Source organism: Podarcis muralis, chromosome 6 (genome assembly GCF_964188315.1).
Source record: "Podarcis muralis chromosome 6, rPodMur119.hap1.1, whole genome shotgun sequence".
NCBI lineage: Eukaryota > Metazoa > Chordata > Lepidosauria > Squamata > Lacertidae > Podarcis > Podarcis muralis.
This window is the reverse complement of record NC_135660.1, coordinates 99,589,774-99,615,646: the sequence shown is the minus strand read 5'-3', so window position 1 is coordinate 99,615,646 and position 25,873 is coordinate 99,589,774. Positions and strand designations below refer to the sequence as shown.

At 44.1% G+C, this 25,873-nt stretch overlaps 1 protein-coding gene across 4 annotated transcripts in view; it reads left to right on the top strand.

Annotated features, from left to right (window-relative positions):
- Positions 1-25,873, top strand: part of LRP6 (LDL receptor related protein 6) — a 107,270-nt gene that overhangs the window by 45,290 nt on the left and 36,107 nt on the right. For 3 of the 4 annotated variants that reach the window (XM_028728611.2, XM_028728609.2, XM_028728608.2), the window contains 4 exons: positions 1,991-2,187; positions 4,700-4,831; positions 14,651-15,047; positions 16,829-17,000. In XM_028728611.2, coding sequence (XP_028584444.2) covers positions 1,991-2,187; positions 4,700-4,831; positions 14,651-15,047; positions 16,829-17,000 — 898 coding nt within the window. The remainder of the gene's footprint in view (positions 1-1,990; positions 2,188-4,699; positions 4,832-14,650; positions 15,048-16,828; positions 17,001-25,873) is intronic. The other variant, XM_028728610.2, reaches the window with a different exon arrangement.

Here is a 25,873-nt window from a genome sequence, read left to right as displayed (position 1 = left end):
AGCATGGTCATGTGTGCAGGGTGTGCCTGGGCACAGCCTAATGTTTTTTTTTTTAAAAAAACCAGGAATCATGGCAAGGAGGGAGAGAGCACACAGCAACCTGGCTCCCTCGGCTGCCCAAGCAACTCACCATCATTTGTGGAGAGAGCTCAGTGGGAGTGAGGGGCTGCTTTTGCGGTGCACAAGCAAGGAGGAGGAGGAGCCATCTGCCCTCCCTCTCGTCAGCCATGGGTCTTTTTCTGTGCATGAAAAATATATTACCGTATTTTTCGCCCCATAGGACGCACCGCCTCATAAGACGCTCCTGTTTTTTGGGGGGGGGGGGGATAAAAAAAATTATTCCCCCCCCAGGCGCGGGGCTGGTGCGGGGGAAGCCCGAGCTTCCCCCAACCCCAGCCCCCAGAACAGGCTGCTGCCTGCAAGCCTCGCGCGCCCAGCAGGACCTTCCGCCAGACGCGGGAGGCTTGCGGACACCTTCCCGAAGCACGGGGCGTCCTCCGGAGGGCACCCCGTGCTTCGGGAAGCAGGCTGCCGCCCCAAGCCTCGCGCACCCGGCAGGACCTTCCGCCAGGCGTGGGAGGCTTGCGGACACTCGCCTGAAGCACGGGGCGTCCTCCGGAGGGCACCCCGTGCTTCGGGAAGCAGGCTGCCGCCCCAAGCCTTGTGCGCCCGGCAGGTCCTTCCCCTAGGCGCGGGAGGCTTGCGAACACCTTCCCGAAGCACGGGGCATCCTCTGGAGGGCGCTCCGGCTGCAGGCTGCTGCCCGCAAGCCTTGCGAGCCCGTGGGAACTCCCCCGGGCTCGCAAGGCTTGCGGATAGCTTCCTGAAGCCTGGAGAGCGAGAGGGGCCGGTGCGCACCGATGGCTCTCGCTCTCCAGGCTTCAGCGAAAGCCTGCATTCGCCCCATAGGACGCACACACATTTCCCCTTCATTTTTGAAGGGGGAAAAGTGCGTCCTATAGGGCGAAAAATACGGTATTTTGTCTTCTTGACCACTCTTCTTGTGGTTGTTTTGCGAGCTTTTTGACTCTTTACCTCTTTCTTGTCCTCATTTGCCTTGTCATTTACCCCGCCTTCCTTCCTGAAATAAATAAATGGAAAATTCCCCCAGTTGAAATGTGCTGTGCATACCTATGCACAGGATAGAGCTCATCGTTGACCCTATTCTAGTGGTGGTGATGGTGAGATTTAACTGGATTAAATATTATTCTCTCTGGCAAGAATCTCTGTTAGAATATTAGATATCAAAATGCATCTCCTAAAATTCTCTTGTTCTGAATGTTTTATCACGTTTTTCTTTTTTGAAATGCACCTCTTTGCAGTCCATAGTGCGACCTCTTTTTTCTTTCAGTGCATTTTGTATACTGATGTATAAAATATTAATTCAAATGTCAAGACTGCAATCCTATGTGCAGTGAATTGCAAGTGTAAGAATATATGTAACCCTGCGGCATATATAAAGTAGTATTAGAGAGGGACAGCAAAGGTTGGAGTCTGCATTGTTGAAGTTGACAGAAAGAGAAAGTGTATTTGAGAAGAGGTGCAATACTGGGTGGAGGAAGACTAATCCTGGATGATTTCTGTAAGGAAATTTTACTGTATATATTCTGTAAATGTGTAAAACATTGAAAGTGTACTGTATTAGCTTCCTGGGTTGTTTTGATTACAAACTGCTTTTTAATGCTGAAATATTGACACGTTTCATGACGTTCTCAGCAAATCATGAGTTTGCCTCTATGAGTTACTTCAAGCAGTGTGCAACCCTAAAACTATAAAATCCTCAGTTAAGATTTAAAATAAACCTATTCAGGTTCTCTTAGCCGATTAAGGGAAGATAAGGTTGTCCTAATTTTTAAAATTAATTTAGGCAATTTAGCAGTTCAGACCTAAGAAAAAGGATGGTTGATAAGAGTCCAATTAGAGCTTCTTTCCTAGATCTAAGGACTTTGCTTGTAGATTGAACAAACGTTTTCCATTTGTTTTCCACCAGGCAAGCTGTCATTAAAGGGTCTCTTCCACATCCTTTTGCTCTGACATTATTTGAGGATACACTGTATTGGACTGACTGGACCACACGTTCTGTCCTGGCTTGCAACAAATACACTGGGGAGAACCTGCGTGAAATACATTCCAATATATTTTCTCCCATGGATATTCATGTGTTCAACCAACAACGGCAGCCCAGTGGTGAGTTCTCTGTTCCCCCACCATTGCTAACTACAACTTTGAACAGATTTGTAGAAGTCCCAATTTGCCTTAGAGTGGAAGAGTTCAGTATAGATGCTTTCCTTGGTACAATTTATAAGGCAGTGAATTAAAAATATATCCCAAGAAAAACTGGCACCAGTTCAGACAACACACCAAGGCATGGTTAAAGAACCTTAGCTATGATTAATCTCTGCATGATGGCTTGCTGTTGGCCAAAGAACAAAATTATGATTGACATGAACTGGTGAGTGAATCACCAACTCTTCATGTTTTTGATCTGAGTAGTAAAATCATATTATTTTGTGTTTGTGTTTTCAGTTTGTGGCAGGTAGCCAGGTTGCTTTTTCTTTTACAATTCTACACAGAATTGCAGAATTAGAAGGGAACCCAAAGTTCATCTAGTCCAACCCCCTGCCATGCAGGAATCTCAATTAAAGTATCCATGACCAATAGTCGCTTTCTGAAGGAGTTTAAGTTCTTCCTGATGTTGAGTTAAAATCTCCTTTCTTGCAACTTGAATCCACTGGTTTGAGTCCTACCCATCAGAGCAGGCAAAAAAGAAAACACCCTTTCCTCTTTCAAATGACAGCCCTTTAGATATCGTAGGCGGCTATCATATCAGTTTTCAGTCTCCTCTTTCCCAGTTTGGTGTCATCTGCAGATGGGAAGAGCATCTCCTCATTTCCTTCATCCAAGTCATCTGTATAGATTTTGAACAACAATGGGCCCAGGACAGAACCCTGCGGCATCCCGCTTGTCACTTTTCCCCAGTATGACGAGGAACTGCTAGGCAGCATTGGCCCAGCTCCTAAAGGTGTAGGGTGAAATCCATCCCAGCACCTAACGGACCAGGGCCATCTGGTGCTGCTGATTTGCATCTAGTAAATAGGTGTCTACTCAGAAGAATGCCGCACTGAGTTCAGATAAGGGTGTGTGGGGCTATAGTTTTTTATCTAGGCAGCCAGGGCTCCTCCGAATGACAAGACCTTTCTGCATCAGGTGAGTGAGGACCACTTGCTTTTTAAAATTCTCTGATACATACAGAGCTGTGTGCCATTTGGACTGTATCTGTAGGTTTCCCCTTCTGTGTCAGTTAACTGGAGTCAAATAAGTGTTGTTTGCTCTTTATAATACATGGAAGATGGATCTCCCTTGGGAGTTTCTGGACTCTCCATCCTTGGAGGATTCTAAGCAGAGGGTGGGTGGCCATCTGTCATGGATGCTTTAGCTGAGTTTCCTACCTTGGAGGGGGCTGCACTAGAATGATGACCCTTGGGGTCCCTTCCAACTCCATGATTCTATGTTTTTCTGCTTCAACAATATTTCATTGTGTTCCTATAATTTTATAGAAGTCATGTTTCACTCTTAATGCTATTTTAGATTCAACTTCTAATTTAGCTAACAGGACAGTAAAATAATCCCCCCCCCCCCGAGATAATTTGAACCCATGTGCTTTTGGCACAGATGTAGTACACACATTCCATTGTGGAGGAGTAAAATGTGTTTTTATAAATAAAACATATTCTGTTTTTTTTTAATGAATAAAACATTTAAATAGCTACCTTTCTACTGGTGTCAGCGGGGGCCACAGTCAGAAAAAAGTTGAGAAACACTGTCATGGGGGGAAAAGGAGACTGAGGGAGAAACAGCTTGTCAATTTAACTCCTCAGAGAGACAGAGGTGGCATTTATGCTTCTAATTATTTTGATCCTATGAAAGTGGATTTTCCCATGGTCAGATGGCTCCCTGGGATCAACCTCTAGGAGGGATTGCTATTTAGGCTATTGCTTTACGTTCCTGACAAGGCAGGTCAGAGGATGAGATGTGGTGCAGAGGAAATGGAAATAGTTCCTGTTAACAGTAAGGTGGTTTCTGCTGTGCCAGAGTTTTCTGTGCAGCTGTCTTTGCTTTGCATATCTCATATCATCTGTCTGTGTGAAGGCAGACCAGTCATTACGATAATAAAGTCAAAATTGGGTTTTATATTTATTTATTTTATTTATAAAATACTATGCCCCTTAATATATTAAAATTTCAGAGCAGTTTACAACAGAAATACAATAACAAGAATAAAATGCAAATAGCATACAATAAAATTACCTCAGAAACTGGAAAAAATAAAATCACAACTGTATATCACAAACAAAACTGAAGGTTGTGAAAATGAAATTCTCAATACAGCTTTTCTTCAAAAGGATGAAATGCAGCTTTGGAGGCTAACATTATTTTGCAGATGTGAGGAGGGAGGCTTGGGTTGGTGTGCAATGCCTTCTTTGTATTTCCCCCCTCCTGTGTACACATAGTTCCCCATTCACATAAATATACACATATTCAAGTCACATATACCCTGTGTATGTGCACTTCCTTACTTATTTTGCTTGTTTCTGCTGTCCATGTTTCTCTTCCCTTAAACACATGTTATTCTTGATGTGCAATGTAATGTTTTTTAGTATTACTACACACTGATCTGCATGGTCTCTATACTTGACAGCTACAAACCCATGTGGAACCAATAACGGTGGTTGCTCCCATTTATGTTTGATGTCTCCTGTCAAGCCCTCTTATCAGTGTGCATGTCCCACAGGCGTGAAACTCCTTGAAAATGAAAAAACCTGCAAAGATGGTATGTTATAATTTTAAAAGTTATTCAGATAATAGAGTTTAAACTGGCAAAGAATTTGATCTGTTAGCATAATTGAATAGTGTACCTTTCTGGCAAGGATGCTACAAGTCAAGTACAAAATGTACACTGCCACTTCAGTGTATGTTACAACAGTGTATGTTTCTCAAATTGTGGGGAGGGTGCAAGATACCTGGAGGAATGTGTGTGGAAAGTTCTAGGGAGGAAGAGTTAGTACCACATTAGACTTCATACATAGAGCTTTGTGGGGGGATACTGTGTGCTCACATGCCAAAGAACCTGTTGGAAGTGCATTGGGGGCTTGAAAAGGAGAGCAAGCTTAAAAGGGGGTAATTTCTCATTTAATTTGATGGGCTTCAAGACTGGCAGCAGTGCTGTGTGGGAAAGGCAGACAGGCCTGATTTAATGCCACTGCCAGACTCATAGGCCATTCTGGGCATGTTATAAACACACCCTGACTATGGCACCCAGATGGCTGTCACCTCTAATCTGTCACTTAATGCTAAGGAACAAAATGCTTTTCCTGGAACTAACTGATAACCTGTATGAAGTATTTATCCTAAAGTTGAATTAATATGTTATGAACGCACACACTTTTCACAGTGGGCTGCGATAATAATGTTATTGTTGTTTAAACCATGTTTTGTTCAAAGAACCATGGATCATCTCACAGACCTCAAGACTGGACTGTTGTAATGTGTTGAAGATTCAGAAACTACATCTAGGACAGAATGGAGTATCCAGCCATGCTACTTATGAGCACTGCTGGCTGGGCACATATTACACTAGTTCTTGAAAGACCTGCACTGGTTGTCTTTGTCCTTCTGAGCCCAATTTAAAGTGCTTATATTGACATGCAAAGCCATAAATGACATGGGCCAAATATCAGGAGAAGCACACTCTCTCTTATATGCCTCTCTTGGTATATATGTTTATTGTTCAATAAGAAGTGCAGGTGAAAGGGGGTAACATTAACCACTAGGCTTGCAGGGCTGATTCACAATGATGATCATCATCAAGTGTTGAAGATGTGTGTGTGGTTGGAATTTTGATGTCACCTCTGATCACATCAAACAATGCTTTTAAAATGGTTTGTTCACATATTCTAGCTGTAAGTTATCAAGTGTTAGAAATGATAAAAATATAAAACACCAAATTACTTTTTCAACTAATGTCAAGATTTTACTTAGAAATGCAGATAGCATTTTATAGGTTCATCAGCTGTTTCTCCTTGCTCATTTCCCCCCTTTGTTTCTATTTAATCATGGCTATGTGAATCCACAGAAAGCTTGCTTAAAATAATTTGTGCCATATATATCGTATTTTTCACTCCATAAGACACACCTGACCTAGTTTTTAGAGGTGGAAAACAAAAACAAAAAATTCTGAAACAAATGTTGTACTAAACTGACTTTCTTCCTTTTTTTTCATTGCAGAGATCTCTGGGGGCTTTTATATGAGGGAGGAATGAGTGGGAAATCTGTTTCAATTTCCATTTAAAGTCACACCTACCCAATTCACACCTTTGTACACAACACAAGGAGCAAACCACAGCCGCCCTTCAAATTTCAAACTTCTGCAAAGGAAGGCACTACTGTCCCTGAAAGGCTAAACTAAACTTGCAGAATTTGTCCCTGTAAATTGTTGTTGTTGTTGTTTAGTCGTTTAGTCGTGTCCGACTCTTCGTGACCCCATGGACCAGAGCACGCCAGGCACCTCTGTCCTCCACTACCTCACGCAGTTTGGTCAAACTCATGCTGGTAACCTCGAAAACACTATCCACCATCTTGTCCTCTGTCGCCCCCTTCTCCTTGTGCCCTCCATCTTTCCCAGCATCAGTGTCTTCTCCAGGGAGTCTTCTCTTCTCATGAGGTGGCCAAAGTACTAGAGCCTCAGCTTCACGATCTGTCCTTCCAGTGAGCACTCAGGGCTGATTTCCTTAAGAATGGATGCGTTTGATCTTCTTGCAGTCCATGGGACTCTCAAGAGTCTTCTCCAGCACCATAATTCAAAAGCATCAATTCTTCGGCGATCAGCCTTCTTTATGGTCCAACTCTCACTTCCATGCATCACTACTGGGAAAACCATAGCTTTAACTTTATTGGCAAGGTGATGTCTCTGCTTTTTAAGATGCTGTCTAGGTTTGTCATTGCTTTTCTTCCAAGAAGCAGGGGTCTTTTAATTTTGTGGCTGCTGTCACTATCTGCAGTTATCATGGAGCCCAAGAAAGTAAAATCTCTCACTGCCTCCATTTCTTCCCCTTCTATTTGCCAGGAGGTGATGGGCCCAGTGGCCATGATCTTCGTTTTTTGGATGTTGAGCTTCAGACCATATTTTGCGCTCTCCTCTTTCACCCTCATTAAAAGGTTCTTTAATTCCTCCTCCCTTTCTGTCATCAAGGTTGTGTCATCTGCATATCTGAGGTTGTTGATATTTCTTCCGGCAATCTTAATTCCAGCTTGGGATTCATCCAGCCCAGCCTTTCGCATGATGTATTCTGCATATAAATTAAATAAGCAGGGAGACAAAATACAGCCTTGTCGTACTCCTTTCCCAATTTTGAACCAATCAGTTGTTCCATATCCAGTTCTAACTGTAGCTTCTTGTCCCACATAGAGATTTCTCAGGAGACAGATGAGGTGATCAGGCACTCCCATTTCTTTAAGAACTTGCCATAGTTTGCTGTGGTCGACACAGTCAAAGGCTTTTGCATAGTCAATGAAGCAGAAGTAGATGTCTTTCTGGAACTCTCTAGCTTTCTCCATAATCCAGCGCAAGTTTGCAATTTGGTCTCTGGTTCCTCTGCCTCTTCTAAATCCAGCTTGCACTTCTGGGAGTTCTCAATCCACATATTGCTTGAGCCTTCCTTGTAGAATTTTAAGCATAACCTTGCTAGCGTGTGAAATGAGTGCAATTGTGCGGTAGTTGGAGCATTCTTTGGCACTGCCCTTCTTTGGGATTGGGATGTAGACTGATCTTCTCCAATCTTCTGGGCACTGTTGAGTTTTCCAAATTTGCTGGCATATTGAGTGTAGCACCTTAACAGCATCATCTTTTAAAATTTTAAATAGTTCAGCTGGAATACCATCACTCCCTGTACTCATTAAAGGTAAAGGTACCCCTGCCCGTACGGGCCAGTCTTGCCAGACTCTAGGGTTGTGCGCCCATCTCACTCAAGAGGCCGGGGGCCAGCGCTGTCCGGAGACACTTGCGGGTCACGTGGCCAGCGTGACATCGCTGCTCTGGCGAGCCAGAGCCGCACACGGAAACGCCGTTTACCTTCCCGCTTGTAAGCGGTCCCTATTTATCTACTTGCACCCGGGGGTGCTTTCGAACTGCTAGGTTGGCAGGCGCTGGGACCGAACGACGGGAGCGCACCCCGCCGCAGGGATTCGAACCGCCGACCTTTTGATCGGCAAGCCCTAGGCGCTGAGGCTTTTACCCACAGCGCCACCTGCGTCCCTTCCCTGTACTCATTAAAACTCATTAAAAAAGTTTCATTACTGCGACTTATAACTGCAAAATACATAAACTAATTATCTTTATGTTGTCTGTCTAAATATTTTTTCAGGCAAGGGAGGAAGGATACAGTTCTGCAAAATTTGTTGTAGCTTCTTTTTCAAATATTCAAATCTTTACTCAAATATTCCAATCATTTATTTAATGACAATATAGCATTAGAGGCCTAGATTTGTTAGTACAGTATTCTTTCATCTGTTCTTAGTTGTCACTTTGAAAATCTAACGGAAAAAGCAAATCCGTGTTTTCAGGAGATATAAATCCAAACAATGTTTTCTTTTCAGGTACGGAACAATCTATGCTGTTCTTTCAGTTAATATATCTGCCAAGACCCAGTGCGATATAATGAACAGACTTAAATTGAAGAGACTAATGTCCAAATCCTGTCTCTGTCATGAACCTTATTGGGTGACCCTGGGGCCTGAAATACAGGACAAAATTAGATGACTAATGGGTAGCCAAATTTGAATTTACTTCCCATTCTTCTCATCTGCCAATCCTTTGCACACCTAACATAGTTTTGAGTTATAAAACTGTAGTTCTTTATAGATAGGCAGACTGCTTCCCATGTGCTATTTAATCATGTCAGTGAAATCAATTAAACTTATGTTATTGCTTTACAATTTGTTTTATTTAAATCAAACAATAAGTATGGGAAGATGCAGTATGTTTCCAAGCACAGTTCAAAGTATTAGTGCTGACCTTTAAAGCCCAAAATGGTCTAGGCCCAGTATACCTGAAGGAGCGTCTCCAACCCCATCATTCAGCCCAGACACTGAGGTCCAGCTTCGAGGGCCTTCTGGTGGTTTTCTCACTGTGAGAAGTGAAGCTACAGGGAACCAGGCAGAGGTTGGTAGTGGCACCTGCCCTGTAGAATACTCTCCCATCAGATGTCAAGGAAATAAACAACTTTCTGACTTTAAGAAGACATCTGAAGGCAGCCCTGTTTAGGGAAGTTTTTAATGTCTGATACTTTACTGTATTTTTAATATTTTGTTGGAAGTCGCCCAGAGGTGCTGGGGAAAGCCCAGCCAGATGAGTGGGGTATAAATAATAATAATAATAATAATAATAATAATAATAATAATAATAATAATAATAATAATGCAAAATTGAAGACCGCTGGAAGAGAGGCGAGTGCTGAAATATTTTTTATTTTTAACCCACATAAATTAAATCCAACTGACCAATGTTGGTGCCTAAACAATACCAACATCCATTTTCCCAAATGGAATGAAAATGAAGAGGAAGGGTTCTCAGTGAAATACGGGTAACTTAAATCTTATACTGGTTTTACTTATGTGATCACAGCTTTGGATGGGGGGGGGGGGGCTTTAAACAAATAAACAAAGAGTGGAGGAAACCCACTCTCTATTTGCTTATTTCCATGCAACTGTCAGGCTGCTGTCAACAACTCCCATGGCTGGTTGCTCAGGAATGTACAAAGACAAGGAATGTTCTTACTGTCTGCTTTTTATTCAGTATTTACAGAGAGAGGCTATAGAACCCAGCCTCTTGGATAATGGCGTTGACCCAAATGAATCTCCAGCCCGCCCACCCCGTCTCTCCCACTTCCTCATTTGTCATCCTCATCATCTCCTCTATGGGTACTGGCAAGCGACCTCTGTCTTTGAGCCATTTGCTCTCCTACTTTCAAGGCTTGCCAGGTTCTGGGAGATGGTGGGTCTGGAATTCTTTCTAAAGACACTGTCCATCAGCTGTTGCCCCCCTGGTGCTTCCTCTCCCTCCTCCTCCTCTCCCATTATTTCCCAACTTTTCCCCTCATCTGCCTCTGAGCTGTGACCCCCCTCAAACCTCTGTTGTAAATCTAAGCTGTCTTCCTCTCCCTCCTCCCTGGAAGTGTCAGGCTGGGGGAGGCGGTCTCCACCATTCCTCCTCTGCCCAGTCCCTGACAGCCACCACCTGTGCTGCTTGAAGGCTTCGGAAGCATCCCAGAGCTGCCTTCCCAAAGCTGGTTAAGTGCAGCACTGTGCTTTGTTAACGAGGCGCGAGGGCTCTGGCAGGGTTCTAGAGGTTCCTTCCCAAAGCTGGGCAGGTGCTTACTGGGCTTTGAAAGGTGGCAAGAGGGCTCTGGGACACTGCCAGAGCCCTTGTGCTGCCTTTCTGAAGCCGGGTAGGCAGCCGTCTGCCATGGGGGGGGGGGACTGCAGTTCCAGGGGTTCCTGGCTTTACCCATTTTTACATATATGGACTCCCGGAACCAAACCCTTGTGTAAGACCTAATAGCATTTTTTGCAAGTTTATGGCAAGCATAATTTTTTAAAAATTCAAGTGTTCTGATTCTTTAAGTAACAGGAGTATTTTATTCTTCGGTGCATAAGGCTGGATCATCAGGAAGAGGATTGGGAGTGAGGGAACACTCTGTGAATTACTACAATTTATAGTGCCTTGGCATTGACAGATGATCATTATAGCCAAAGCTGAACCTGGCTGACCCCAGCAGAGTAGTTTCCATGTCAATTAACTTTTGCTTTCTCAATTTGCAGGATATAAAAACCACCTTGTATGCATGTGTATTTTAATTGTATCTGGGAGAGGCAGTTGTAAGCAATCACTTTCCCCCCTAGTTTCCTGTTTCTAGCCATTTTGGAAATCTTCAAAAGAAATATTCATCAAGGAGCTGAAATTGCAAATGGCATAGTATTACTTAAATGCTATGTGAATTAATTCTTTTTGACTGATAATAACTGAGTTGGGCACCTAATTTCAGTTTCCACATGTTTTCAAAATAACACTTAGCAATGGATGTAAGCCAAAAATCCTAGTTGATTAGTGAGCTGAGTCAAAATCATAGTTCAATACTCCTCCATTGTCTCAGCTCGAAAGTGCCAAAACTCTTGTGCAGAGCAACAGAAATAAACTGAGTGTGATAGAGAAGCCAAGAGCAAGCAGTGTGTATGAATATGTGATGGCTACTGCTGACAACTTCATTTTACATAGGCTCTCCCTTTCATTGTACCAGATGCCGCATAAAGCTCTCCGGACTTTCCTCATGTCATGTTAGTGCGGTAGTGCTGTTGGGTGTGAAATAGTCTCTACCATAATACAGTGGTGCCCCGCAAGACGAATGCCTCGCAAGACGAAAAACTCGATAGACGAAAGGGTTTTCCATTTTTTGAGTCGTTCCGCAAGACGAATTTCCCTATGGGCTTGCTTCGCAAGACGAAACGTCTTGCGAGTTCTTGCGAGTTTGTTTCCTTTTTCTTAAAGCCGCTAAGCCATTAATAGCCGCTAAGCCGTTAATAGTCGCTAAGCCGCTAATAGCCGTGCTTCACAAGACGAAAAAACTGCAAGACGAAGAGACTCGCGGAATGGATTAATTTCGTCTTGCGAGGCACCACTGTAGAGGCTTGCAAAGTCAGGAATGGTATTGATCAAATAGATACAGAGACATTATTTCTCCGTCTCTCATAAAACTGAAACTCTGGCCATTCTCACCCCCTGAATTAGGTTCAGAAAAAAGGAAATCCTAATGAACACAAACTTCAACTAAGCTTATGGACTTCATTGCCACAAGTTCTGACAATGGCCACTGACTCAGGCAATTTTTGGAAGAAGATTTAACCTCTTCACTTCCTTTCTTATTTTAATGTACATTGAGCTGTTCACACATTATATACTGAGAATAACTGTCAGTCTGGTAAAAGCTTAAATGTACAGTCCATGTTTATGCTATTTCCATAATTCTGTGGTGGAAAACCTGTTTTTTGGGTTTGGGGGTTTGCAAAAAAAAAAGTGATTCTGCGGAGAATGCAGCACAGTTCTCTCTAATCTATGTTCACTGCATTTTAATTGTGCCTTGCTTTTGGGGGGCAATTATGTTTTAGTACTCCGGTGATAAAAATAACCAAGAATACACTTCCTTCCTCCTGGCTGACACTAGGAATGTACTGCTGCTGGTTACCAAACTAATAGAATCCTATATTTTCATAGGAGGAGATGCTTTCAAGCTGTTTTCCAGAGGTGCCACTTGGCATTGTCTCTTCTCTCCCCTCAAAAAAATGAGTTTCAGACCATATGATTATTCCTCGGCAGTTTCAATATTTCTAGTTGCTGTGAGGTATACAAACTACAGCAAATCCTCTTGCAATGTGTTGCTTTTTTGCAGTTTAGCCTGGAACATATCCAGGAGCAGGCCTTTGATCCTGGCTGTGAATCTATACTTCCCCCGTACCAAAACCTGAAATAACGCCCCTGAGTTTGCATTGACAAAGCCAGAATATATTGGCTGAATCTTCAAGCCGGCCGCTGGAGTCTTGTCTTACGTTTTTAATGTACACTGGTACCTCTAGTTGCCTTCACCTCTGGTTACATATCCTTCGGGATACGTACGCGGCAAACCCAGAAGTATTTTCCCGGGTTTTGCCGAATGCGCATGTATAGAAGATGAGAACCCAAAGATTTGCAATGGTTTTTGTATTTCCTGTACTGCCCCAGTAGAATAAAAATTTGGCTGTATATTCAACATGCTGAGGCTCGAACACCATTGCAGATAAGTCCATGAAAGTTAGTAGTCTACACACTACTGTGCTAGGATTTTTTTATTATTCTTTTTTATAGCACAGGGCTTGCCAACCTTTTTTTGGCCTGTTTTGCAAACCAGAAAAAACTTGTTGTGGACATCTATTGGCTATGATAGAATTTGTATTTCAATTGAGGGGAGGGGGAGGAAACACTGTGGATGCCAAGAGAGGTGAGAGTAAAACAGAGACAAAATAACAGCTCCTGCTCCTGCTTGAAGATAGCTGATGGTACTGTCTCCAGTGGGTGGGTGAAGCGGAGTTGCAGAGCACAGGCGACAGAACACATAATCATGTGCCCCACTCTTGGTTGCTTAATTGTGGCTAATGCCAATCAGGAAAGTCTGACGCTACTGTGCCTACAAATTCTTCGTTTGCTTTTGTCTGTGTGGACTTGAAATTCAAAATGCTTTTCTGCTACCTGAACTATATTTGTGGGTAAATGCATTTTTAATGGTTCAGATATATGAGGGAATGTCTTGATCATTATGATACCAGAGTGCTCTTCTCATCTTAGCTTCTGAATGCTTAACACTATTCCAGACTTGTAAAGAAAACGCCCTTAACGCCCTTAATGTTGTTTGGGGTGGATTTTCTATTTTAGGCTACATTCCAACACACCTTTGGAGTACTAAAGTGTCTCCAGATTGAACCATGGATGTGATGTTAGAAGAAGTCTGTTTTTCTGGATCAATATTTGTTTGAGACATTTTAAAAACCCCAATACATTAATAGTGGATAAGAGAAAAAGGCATTCCAATGGCAAAAATCAATAATTTCTTTGAATCCCCCCCTCCAGCTTCTTTCTGGGTTTTTTTGCCCATTAATCCTACATTTTTGATGGATGCGGGGAAATAACCCCAACATGCTACATTTACTGGGTGCACATGTTAACCCATGTAACATTCAGCTGATTTTCCTGGGATTTTCTTTGTCTCAGATGCTTTATGTGTACAGAAGATAACTCGGAATGCTGAGCAGTTGAAATTTCAAGAAACCATTTACATCTATGCATTTAACTATGTTCTAGAAGGATGGTAATGTAAACTTCGGTGTAAACTCTGAAAAGGAAGGGGCAACAGGCTGTAATTTTTACTCCTTCCCCCAAAAAACTATGGTTAACTGGTTCCTTTAGGTTCTGAACTGAATTTTTCAGACAGGTGCTGCTTTTGTTCATGTGTTGTAGCTGCAAGAGATGATAATATTTTACTTTTTGAAAATAAAAATGTTTAGTTGTACAGGGTGGTCTTTGGCAAGTGACAAATTACCCAATCCATCTAAACCACAGAGCCTAGGGCTTGCCGATCAGAAGGTTGGCAGTTCAAATCCCCGCGACGGGGTGAGCTCCCGTTGTTTGGTCCCTGCTGCTGCCAACCTAGCAGTTCGAAAGCACGTCAAAGTGCAAGTAGATAAACAGGTACCGCTTCGGTGGGAAGGTAAACGGCGTTTCCGTGCGCTGCTCTGGTTTGCCAGAAGTGGCTTAGTCATGCTGGCCACATGACCCGGAAGCTGTAAGCCAGCTCCCTTGGCCAGTAAAGCGAGATGAGCGCCGCAACCCCAGAGTCGTTCGCGACTGGACCTAATGGTCAGGGGGTCCCTTTACTTGCTTGTGAAATGTGTAAAATTGACACATTGAGCGTTTTAGATTAAGGGCATGGTACAAATGTAAGAACTTCTAAAAAATTATTTGGATATCTTTGTTCTAAGTTTTTTAAATATATGTATATATATTTCTGTACAGGTGCCATGGAGCTGCTTCTGTTAGCCCGGAGAACTGATTTGAGACGGATATCATTGGATACTCCAGATTTCACTGATATTGTTTTGCAACTGGAAGATATTCGACATGCCATTGCTATTGACTATGATCCTGTAGAAGGGTACATCTACTGGACAGATGATGAGGTGAGGGCCATCCGGCGCTCTTTCATTGATGGGTCGGCTAGTGAGTTTATTGTCCAAGCACAAATTGCACACCCTGATGGCATTGCTGTGGACTGGATTGCCCGTAACCTTTATTGGACTGATACCGGCACAGACCGCATTGAAGTAACAAGGCTTAATGGAACCATGAGGAAGATCTTGATCTCAGAAGACTTGGAAGAACCTAGAGCTATAGTTTTGGATCCCATGGTTGGGTAAGATGCACTAATTTGCTATATCAAACCAATTCATTTCATGGGTTTCCAGCTAGCCCTGATTCAGAAACAGATATCTCAGTTCTGCATTACTTGGATTAAGGATAAGCAGTTGGAGACCTCAAGGCCACATCCATTCTGAAAGGATTTCCACTGTGTTTACAAATAGCCTGTCAGTCCCCTGACACAATACACTGTTATGCAATACACTGAGATGCAAGCAGAGGACTATTCTACAGTGGAAACAGCGTTGGCCCTTCTTACACAACTCAGCTACTTCCGTGGGAGAACTGGTAAATAGTGATGAGTAGCTGACATGACTGAACTAAGCAAGAGGCCAGCCTGGAGATTTGGACAATCAAAGAGGCCCCATTCTAAAGAGAGGCAGCTTTGATTTTCATGTTTCCTAGTCAGCTTCCTAAATAGTTCTAGCAGTCAATCAATCTACAAATGATTGGCTGAGTCTGTAAAGAGACAGTACCAGAAAAGTCCAGGCAGAGAATTGATCTGGTTACACAATCGCCAAGTCATTTGTACGCTGTTTCTGTGGGTCTAGGTGCGATGTCTGTGGGATGCGGGTGGCGCTGTGGGTTAAAGCCTCAGCGCCTAGGACTTGCCGATCGAAAGGTCGGCGGTTCGAATCCCCGCGGCGGGGTGCGCTCCCGTTGCTCGGTCCCAGCGCCTGCCAACCTAGCAGTTCGAAAGCACCCCCGGGTGCAAGTAGATAAATAGGGACCGCTTACTAGCGGGAAGGTAAACGGCGTTCCGTGTGCTGCGCTGGCTCGCCAGATGCAGCTTGTCACGCTGGCCACGTGACCCGGAAGTGTCTGCGGACAGCGCTGGCCCCCGGCCTATAGAGTGAGATGGGCGCACAACCCTAGAGTCTGTCAAGACTGGCCCGTATGGGCAGGGGTACCTTTACCTTTACCTTTTTCTGTGGGTCTAGGTGTTTTTCTGGAATATGGGATGCTTTAATATGCAGGCAATCCTTGTTAAGCCTGCCCCACCCCTTTTCACGATGTCTTTGGGGCGTGTGATCACGCCTCATTTGGACGCATCTAAATCGGGAGTTGCCTGTTTTCTATTGTAATAAATCTCTGGAGTGGTTTAACAAAATTTTAACATTGATGCATTTTTTTCTTTTTAAATTATTTTGATCAATTTTTAATCCTCATTTTATTTGTATGTTGCCTTTCCATAGTTAAAATCATGCTCAAGGTGGCTTACAACATGAAAAGATTTTAAATTGCCCTGAACCTTTTCAATAGATGACATGTTGACCATGTTTTAGGACAATATGGTGTAATTCCTGAATTACTTTTCAGTTAGTGTTTGAATAGCTACTCACTTGATCTCCCATATGCTTTATATGCAGTTTTATTCTTTCTGTCTTTAAAAATGTAAACATAAGCAGATGTAAGTCTCAGCCTGTAAGCATTAAATATTGTTCTATTTAAAACACTTTACTTTCCATTTGGGAGACTCCCCCCCCCCCCCAATCTCTCGTGTGTTTAAAAAGTGAAAGAACTGCATCTAGTTCTTGATATCTCTTTCAGTGTGTTCATAGTGATGACCACACAATGCTCAATGCGTATACACTTATAGGTTATACATTTATGAGAAATTTACATCAGATTGCAAAGCAGTTTAAATTAACTAATCTGTTTCAGTGAATCTCTTTAGCTAAAGAAACCAAAGGCCACAGCCCAAATTCCTATCAACCCTGCTAAAATGTGTGTGATGATAGCATTTTATTGCAACATTTCTGTTTCTCCTTACAGCTATATGTACTGGACTGACTGGGGAGAGAATCCAAAGATTGAGAGAGCTGCATTAGATGGATCAGACAGAATTGTGTTGGTGAATACTTCTCTCGGCTGGCCAAATGGCTTGGCTCTGGATTACGCTGAAAACAAGATATACTGGGGAGATGCCAAAACAGACAAAATTGAGGTCTGTTACTTCTGTTTTATATCAATCAGAAATCCCAGATTTGCTGCTAGCTTCCTGAGACAGCCTATGATGAATTTGTGTTGAAAACGCATTAATCAGTACAACTAGAGATAGCTAGTTCAGGATCATAATTAATTATTGCTGAATTTTAATATCAGCATTCTCTGTTGCCTTTCTCTGAGCCCTTTAAGGATTATCTAAATTATATTTTATTTTCTGTTGAATAAAAGGTCAGTGCTGGTGAGTCAGAACAAATATATAAAACACAGAGTGTATTCACAAGGAAAGTGCTAGATATTACTGTCATTTCACAGAAATACGTAGCTTTTACCTGCTGTAGCTGTTGTGCATTTTTTTCACCAGCTTGGCTCCCAGTTCTGAACTTCATTGCTTCATACACACAGCTCTTAAAGCTGTAGACTATAAAACCCCACATTGACTGAAATTCTGAAAACAGAGAAAGCACCCCTGGGATAAACACAGAAATTTCCTGAGTTCTTCTGAAGGTTCAGAAAGGTTATCATCATCTTGGAAGCCTTTCCTCCACCTCCACAGAAACAGATGGCTCCATTCGTTCCCAAAGGAGAATTTGGCAGTCTTATAATATCCTCTTCTTTTGAGGCATGCTTTTATAAACCCCAAAGTTCTTTTTCAAGCTTGGCTCAGGAGAACTTCGCTAGCAATTCCTATTGTTTAGTTATTGTAGGTTTGCTTCTTACAAATTCTACTTTTGCATATGAAGCAATCTGCTTGCTCTTCCTGTGTTCCTGGCTGAATGTTAGACCCCCTTAATATATGTGCATATCTACAGCTATGTCCACAGCTACTTCCATGCCATTGAAAAAGCACGCAGGGTTTTCCACTCCTGTGGTTACTTCTGACAATGACCTGGTCTGCATGTCATGAAACCATAGTTAGACTGAACTATGATTTAAGTGCTGATGCATGCTACTGAAATCACAAGTGCTTTGATCCACTCCTGCTGCTGTTGGGAAACAAACCATACTGGGGGGCTTGGTGTTGCATCTGCATCAGGGTCAAGTTCAGACAAAAAGCTGAATGGTGGTTTGGCTTGTAGCATCAACAGGTGTTTCTACACATTTATTTCATTGGGCACTGGGAACAGTGGATTGGGTATACCCTCTCACATGACCTCAGGCAGGAGCAAAGACGTTTTCAATTTTGATCTCATTTTATTGTTGCTTTATTTTATCTAGTCTTCCTTAGTTTTAACTCCTGTCTTTGAGTCTTACGCAAATATCTATACAGTGGTACCTTGGTTTACAACCTTAATCTGTTCCTGAAGTCCAGTCTTAAACCAAAGCGGACTTAAACCAAGGCGTGCTTTCCTATAGAAAGTAATGGAAAATGGATTAATCTGTTCCAGACTATGGAACAGCAACCCCTAAAACAGCAATTAGACATGAATTTTACTCTCTAACGAGGCCATTGATCCATAAAATGAAAGCAATAGACCAGGCTGCAATCTACTACCCAGTATAAAAACCCTTACTGCATCCTGCCCACACCGTCCTGTGCCTGTGAGGGAATGCCGGGGCAGTCACTTCTGGGGCTGAGCCGCTTGGCGTTGCTCTGGGGCCCGGAGTGGCGGCTGCGCATGCGACACCCGGTACTGGGGAAGGGGGTGGTTGCTGCAGCAGCACAGCCTTTGATGCTGCAGTGACAGCGGCGGCAGAGGGACCCAGTGCCGGAGAAGAAGAAGGGAGAGAAAGATAGACACGCACAAGAGATGCCAGCTGCCGTGCGCCAAAGCGCACTTTGGAGAGACCCCTGTTGGGACTTGGAGAGGAACGCGAGGGGGGTGTCACTTGTCCTTAGGATCCTGTGGCGGATAGAGCCGGGAGGGTGCAGGGAGGGGAGTCTGTGGCAGCGAGACCAATCCGGGTTGAGTTTCCTTTTGCTTTGCGCACACCTCACTCCCCAAGGAGTGGAGATTATCGATCCGCCTTCGGCCTCCTTCTCCCCCGAGGTGCACTGCCTTTAGGGACCTCCTCGCGAGTCAGCCTGGTGGCTCCACCGTGCGTGCTGTTGCCGATGTGGACCGGAAGCAGCTCACCAGGGGTTTGGGCAAGGGATGGACTCCCTCTTTTCCCACCAGCACTGTTGGTCTAGCCTCTTCGCCAGAAGAGTCTCCCGGCTTCTTGATCAACCACAAAAAAAGATGCTTGGCTCCATCACAAAGGATTATTCACCTAGGAGCCCTGCTAGATACAGTGGTGCCTCGCAAGACGAAATTAATTCGTTCCGCAAGTTTTTTCTTCTTGCGAGTTTTTCGTCTTGCGATGCACGGTTTCCCATAGGAATGCATTGAAAATCAATTAATGCGTTCCTAGGGAAACCGACTTCAGACCAGGTCCGGGGACAGTCTGTCCCCCGACCTCTTCTGAAGGCTGGGGGGGGGGGACAAGGGCTTTTCTTCCCACCCCCAGCATTTTAAAAAACCCCGGGACAGCGGAGGGCTTCTCCGCTGTCCGGGGCGATCTTAAAATGCTGGCGGGCGGCATTTTAAAATCGCCCCGGACAGCGGAGGACTTCTCCGCTGTCCGGGGCGATTTAAAAGCCCCTGGGAAGGCAGGCAAGGAGGACAAAGACATTTGCCCCCCGCCCTCCTTCAGAAGAGGTCCAGGACCTCTTCTGAAGGCTGGCGGGGGCGAAAGTCTTTGCTCCCCCCCGCCTGCCTTCAAAAGCTGTCCGGCCAAGGCTTCGCGGACCTCTCCGCAAGCAGCGGCAGCGCTGCCGCTGCTTGCGGTGAGTTGCCGGCATGCCGAAGCCTGCGCGCGCTGAGATCAGCGCGCCCAAGCTTCGCGGACCTCTCCGCAAGCAGCGGCAGCGCTGCCGCTGCTTGCTGAGTGTTGCCGGCATGCCGAAGCCTGCGTGCGCTGAGATCCGCGCGCCCAGGCTTCGCGGACCTCTCCGCAAGCAGCGGCAGCGCTGCCGCTGCTTGCGGTGAGTTGCCGGCATGCCGAAGCCTGCGCGCGCTGAGATCAGCACGCCCAAGCTTCGCGGACCTCTCCTGCCTTCAAAAGCTGTCCGTGATAGCGGGAAGCGCTTCCCTGCTATCCCGGACTGCTTTTAAAATGCTGGCAGTGGGGAGCAAAGCCTTTCGGCCCCCGCCAGCCTTCCTGGACCTCTTCTGAAGGCCGGAGGGGGGGGAAAGGCTTTGCTCCCCACCGCTAGCATTTAAAAGAGGTCCCCGGAGATTTCCCTATGGGCTTTCGTCTTGCGAAGCAAGCCCATAGGGAAATTCGTTTTGCGAAGCCCCTCCAAAACGGAAAACCCTTTCGTCTAGCGGGTTTTCCGTCTTGCGAGGCGTTCGTCTTGCGGGGTACCACTGTATACAGTTCAGGTCTCGTGGCTCTTCACCAGAGCAGATCAGCAAAATCTCCGCAGCGGCAGATTTGATCTTAAAGACAAAAAAGATGAAGGTCAAACAACTGTCAACAATTCTAGGTCTCTGCATGTAAGTCTCTCAGATTATGCCTTGGGCGAAACACCATGCAAGAACCTTGCAGTGGTTTTTACTTCTACATTAATGGGCGATCATTCACAATGGCCCCAGGTCTTTGTTCTTTATCTCCTCAACTCATTCTATGGTAGGTGCAAACCTCCAATCTTTGGCAAGGCACTCCATTCAGAAATCTGTGCAACACTCAGATAACCACGGATACCAGTTTACAAGGATGGAACATTGTCGATCTCTCTACACTCAAGGCCTGTGGAGGCCACTCACTCCATCAATTGGCTAGAGTTGAGAGCAGCCAGACTGGCAATTGTTTCCTTCTCTCATCTTCAACTCCATCACGTCCTCCTTCAAACAGACAACTCAACAACAAAAGCCCACATATCTTGTTAAGGAGACACCCATTTGGAATCTCTCCAGAAAGAATCGGCTCTTCTCTTCAGTTGGGCCTGAGTGTCACCTCCTCAGCCTCACGGCAGAACATATAACCAGTGACAGCAAGCAGTTTGGTTGAGCAGATCCCAGGTAAATCAAGGGGAATGGAAACTCAACGAACAGGTGTTCCTTCAGATTCAACACTACTGGGGTCCTCTACAAGTTGATCTCTTTGCTCACAAGCTAAACCGTCAGCTACCCCATTACTTCAGCAGGTTCCAAGACAACCAATCAGATGCCTGGGATGCCGTAATGACAACATGGCTGAAGGAACTCTTGTATGCCTTCCCTCCTCAAGCCATCATTCCGAGAGTCCTCTGGAAGATCAGGTTGGAAAAAGCTCAGGTGGTTCTTGTTGTTCTGGCCCCACAGGCCTTGGCTGTCAGAGATTTAGGCTCTTTCAGTGGCCCCACCATTTCATCTTCCATATTGTCCAATTTACTTTGCCAGGAACCATTGACTCATTCAGTCCTAGAGGGGTTGAGGATGACTGCATGGCGTTTGAGCGCCATAGACTGAAATCTCGTGGTCTGGATGAGAATGTTATCTCCACCATTCTAGCTTCCAGATGTCCATCCACAAGACTTATTTATCAATTAACGTGACCAGCCTTTACCTCCTGGTGTAAAGCTTCTCATCTATGGCCACACAGAGTAACGGTTCCAGATGTTCTCCACTATCCAACATGGTCTTCAAAATGCCCTACAGGCTAATACATTAAAACGCCACCTTTCCAGCATTTCTTTGATTTTAAGTTCGGCTGGCCGCTCTTCGCTGTCACAAAATCTTCTAATCAAACGTTTCCTCAAAGAAACTATGTTACAGCATCCTCCAGTGACACACCGTTTTCCATCATGGAACTTGCATTCTGGCACAGCAACGGCCTCCATTTGAACCGCTATGCCAAATCTCCTTAAAGAACCTTTCTTTTGAAGTGCTATTTTTGGTTGCGATAACTTCGATGAGACGAGCTTCAGAACTGTCTGCCTTGTTGGAAGCAACACATTTATAAGGTGGTCTTGCCTACATATCCCTCCTTTCTACTAAAAGTTCTTACAAAATTCCGCATTCAACAGGAACTCATTCTCCCTTCTTTTTGTGCTGATCCAAAACATCTGTTGGAAAAGGCTTGGCACTCCTTGGATGTCCACAGAGCCTTAAAAGTGTTTATATACCGGACACAAATCATTAGAAAGACAAATTCTTTGTTTGTATTTTTTCATCCTTCCACCTTAGGAGGAAATTTAAATTTGATTCACCATGATCTGTAGGCCTACTTGTGCCTCTGCTACTTAAAGTTCAACATTTTTCTTGTTCTATAACAGAGCATAGCTAATTAATCTAATAAAGATTAATGCACAACTACCGTAATGCTGAATTTCCTACTCGTATGCTTCTCACAAGCTTGAATAAAAACTAGGTGCATTTAGAGATACATGAGGATTTTGTCCAACCTGCATTATTAAGTCACCCAACCAAACTTCCAAGACTAATACGCGGATCAGAATTCAGTTTTATTACATCTTCATATTCTGCGCTATAGCTCTTGTTAGGGTTTTTTTTAAAAAAAATGCTCATTTTATGATAAATTGCATTGAAAACAATGTGAATTGATGTTATTGTTTTAAAACAATGCAGATCAATGTAGAAACTGAAATAACACACATGAATCTGGCATCAGGTATGGATTTGGGGTAGCACGACTGGTTCAGTTGCACTGGGCGCACAGCCTCGGGACTGCTGAAACTATAATGTAGAATGGAGGGGGGCACAGGGCACCACTGAAATTTGAGACCCCAAAGCCCACCACTGCTGGCATAGTCCATAAATAGACTGTCCAGAAATAGGTGATGACTAGGTGCATTGCAGAACTACTGGATGATAAAAGGTAAAGGTAAAGGTACCCCTGCCCGTACGGGCCAGTCTTGACAGACTCTAGGGTTGTGCGCCCATCTCACTTAAGAGGCCGGGGGCCAGCGCTGTCTGGAGACACTTCCGGGTCATGTGGCCAGCGTGACAAGCTGCATCTGGCGAGCCAGAGCCGCACACGGAACACCGTTTACCTTCCCGCTAGTAAGCGGTCCCTATTTATCTACTTGCACCCGGGGGTGCTTTCGAACTGCTAGGTTGGCAGGCGCTGGGACCGAGCAACGGGAGCGCACCCCGCCGCGGGGATTCGAACCGCTGATCTTTCGATCGGCAAGCCCTAGGTGCTGAGGCTTTTACCCACAGCGCCACCCGCGTCCCCTGTGTACTGGATGATAGCACACAGCTATTACCTCGCAAAAGGAATATCCCCTTGAATCCCCGTTTTACCACAGCAGGCTGGTTGAAGCCACATACTGCATTATGTCTATATCACTCTGTGGTTTTAAAGGGTCTTGGCATCAAAGTCACATGGGGGGGGGAGCAAAAACGAGTAGGATGAGTAGGTGCTTTTGCCTTAGTTTTCTTGGTGTGCAAAAATGGTTGTAGGATTAAAAGAGAATGAAAATTTATTTCAATTTACAAAGGCAGAGCATCATCTCAAACGCTTGTTATAATGCATAATTTAACCAACGTTAAATATAGCAACCAAGTTGCTATATTTGGTTAAAGTAAGCATTATAACAATGTAACCATGTGATATACAACACTACAGAGGTACCTTGGTTTGCAACCACTTTGGATTACAACCGTTTTGGATTACAACCACGTCAAACCCGGAAGTGCATGTCCCTTTTTTTGGATTACAACCCATTTTTTTGGATTACAACCCATTTTGGAGGGGAGGCCCTATTGGTGAAAGTGCGCCTTGGGTTACAACCTGTTTTGGTTTTACAACCGGACCTCTGGAACGGATTATGGCTGTAAACCAAGGTAAAGGTAAAGAGACCCCTGACCATTAGGTCCAGTCGTGGCCGACTCTGGGGTTGCGGTGCTCATCTCGCTTTATTGGCCGAGGGAGCCGGTGTACAGCTTCCGGGTCATGTGGCCAGCATGACTAAGCTGCTTCTGGCGAACCAGAGCAGTGCACAGAAATGCCGTTTACCTTCTCGCCGGAGTGGTACATATTTATCTACTTGCACTTTGATGTGCTTTCGAACTGCTAGGTTGGCAAGAGTAAACCAAGGTACCAATGTATTGATTCTGAAAACCTATAATGAACCTGGAGGCAGTTAAGTTTTATATGATTTTGCATGTAATATATAAAATCTTGGAGTGCTATAGACTAGAACGATAGGAAGTTATTTCAAAATACATAAAGTCACCTTTTTCTTTGCACATGCAGTATTACTCTAAGCTTGCCATATCACTAGAAAAACGGGGATGTCTCTTGCAAACCCAGATTTTGCGTGTGTTTTTTAACTGCTGCATATGTGGTTTTTTATTATTTTCTTTCAGCTTACTGATTCATGCTGCACTGTTGCATAGCCCTCAGGTAGTAAAGCACCAGTGGGGGGGGGGGCGTGCTAATGGAGACCGGGATGGGGAGGTTCAGCAGGGAGCTTTTGTTTCCATTTTATCTGGCAGCCTGCAGCAGGCAGAGGAAGGCTGTGGCTCAACTGCTTCCTCATTTATCTCGATCAGGTTTCACTGATAAACGTCTATTGAATTGGATGGCTGCTATTGTGCTTACCAGTGGGGAAGATTTCTCATTGACTTGCTACAGGTTTAAAGCATATTTTCCCCTGCTGTGCCATGAGGTTAAAAATGTATGATATGCTCTGTTGAATTGACTTCATATTTATTCATTCCCTGCTCTAAGTTGAATATGAGTCAGGGTGAGGTTTTCCCCCTTTGCTTGTGCTGGTCACGTATGCTACCCATCTTCAAAGTATCCAGCACTGGTGTAGCATTTATATGTGTATTGTGCATCTTTGCATATTAAGAGCAGGCTATATACCCTTGCAACTAACTTCCCAGCATATGCTTTTGCTTTTTCTATTTATTATCTAACCATTCTCTGTTTTCTATTAATTACTTTGTTCTTCTCTCATCCAATCAAGATACACTAACACACCAACCCCCATTGTCTTTAATTTTTAGTACTTTTAGCAAGGGGTTGGTTTTTCACCCAGATGTCTGAATCTTGCTCTGCCATTCTTTTCCTCAGCTTGATGATTATACACAAAGAAAGTGTTCCCCCTCAACATATGCATTCAATCCCTCAGAGCCAGCTCACTACCCTACTGCAAAAACCTTTCCTTATAAATCCCCTCCCTGAAAGAGGGTCTTCCACACATTGTACTCAGAGAAATAAGGGTTTGCTTAAAGGTTAGGTCTACTGGCAAGTGCACCCTTATTCATGGTCAGAAATTTAAACTTTGCAAGTGCTTATCCATTTCTTGTATGCCAGATTTAGGAAGCCATCGGCTGCCAATCTACCACCTATAGCTTATCAGTCCACTTCAACGAAGTCTACTCCTATAATTGTTCTGGGTTCAGTTGAGATTTCACACAACGGTAATTTGTAGAGCAAGATAATTTTTGCACCAACTTTCTGTTTTTATTCATAAAGGTACTGCTTCTACTAACAGAAGCACATTGGCTCGTAACATACGCAAACATATAGCCTAAAGTAAAAAATAGTGATTCTTAGACTTTACAAAGTCTAGATATTCACATTTCAGTAGTTCAAAACAAGAAGTGTTTTTCCATGTCTAGGTCTTGCCAGCTGTTGTAAGTTGTTGGCCAGCATAGGTTCAGGCTAGTGAGCATTAGGAGCTGGTATATTCATACTCCAGAGCACATTTCTATAGTTTATGAAATAGTAAAATAAATAGTTTCTGATAATCTAAGCATATGAAGACTCCTTTAGAACAGTACAATTCCTTTTTGAACAAGGATGTTTTGGGTTGCACCTGCTGGCTCTGCATTTGGGATTATGTGAACCTACAGACATCAAGGGTACTGCCAGCAATGAATTAATTATTTTTTTAAAAAAACCAATAACTAGGAGGGGCAAGATAGATAT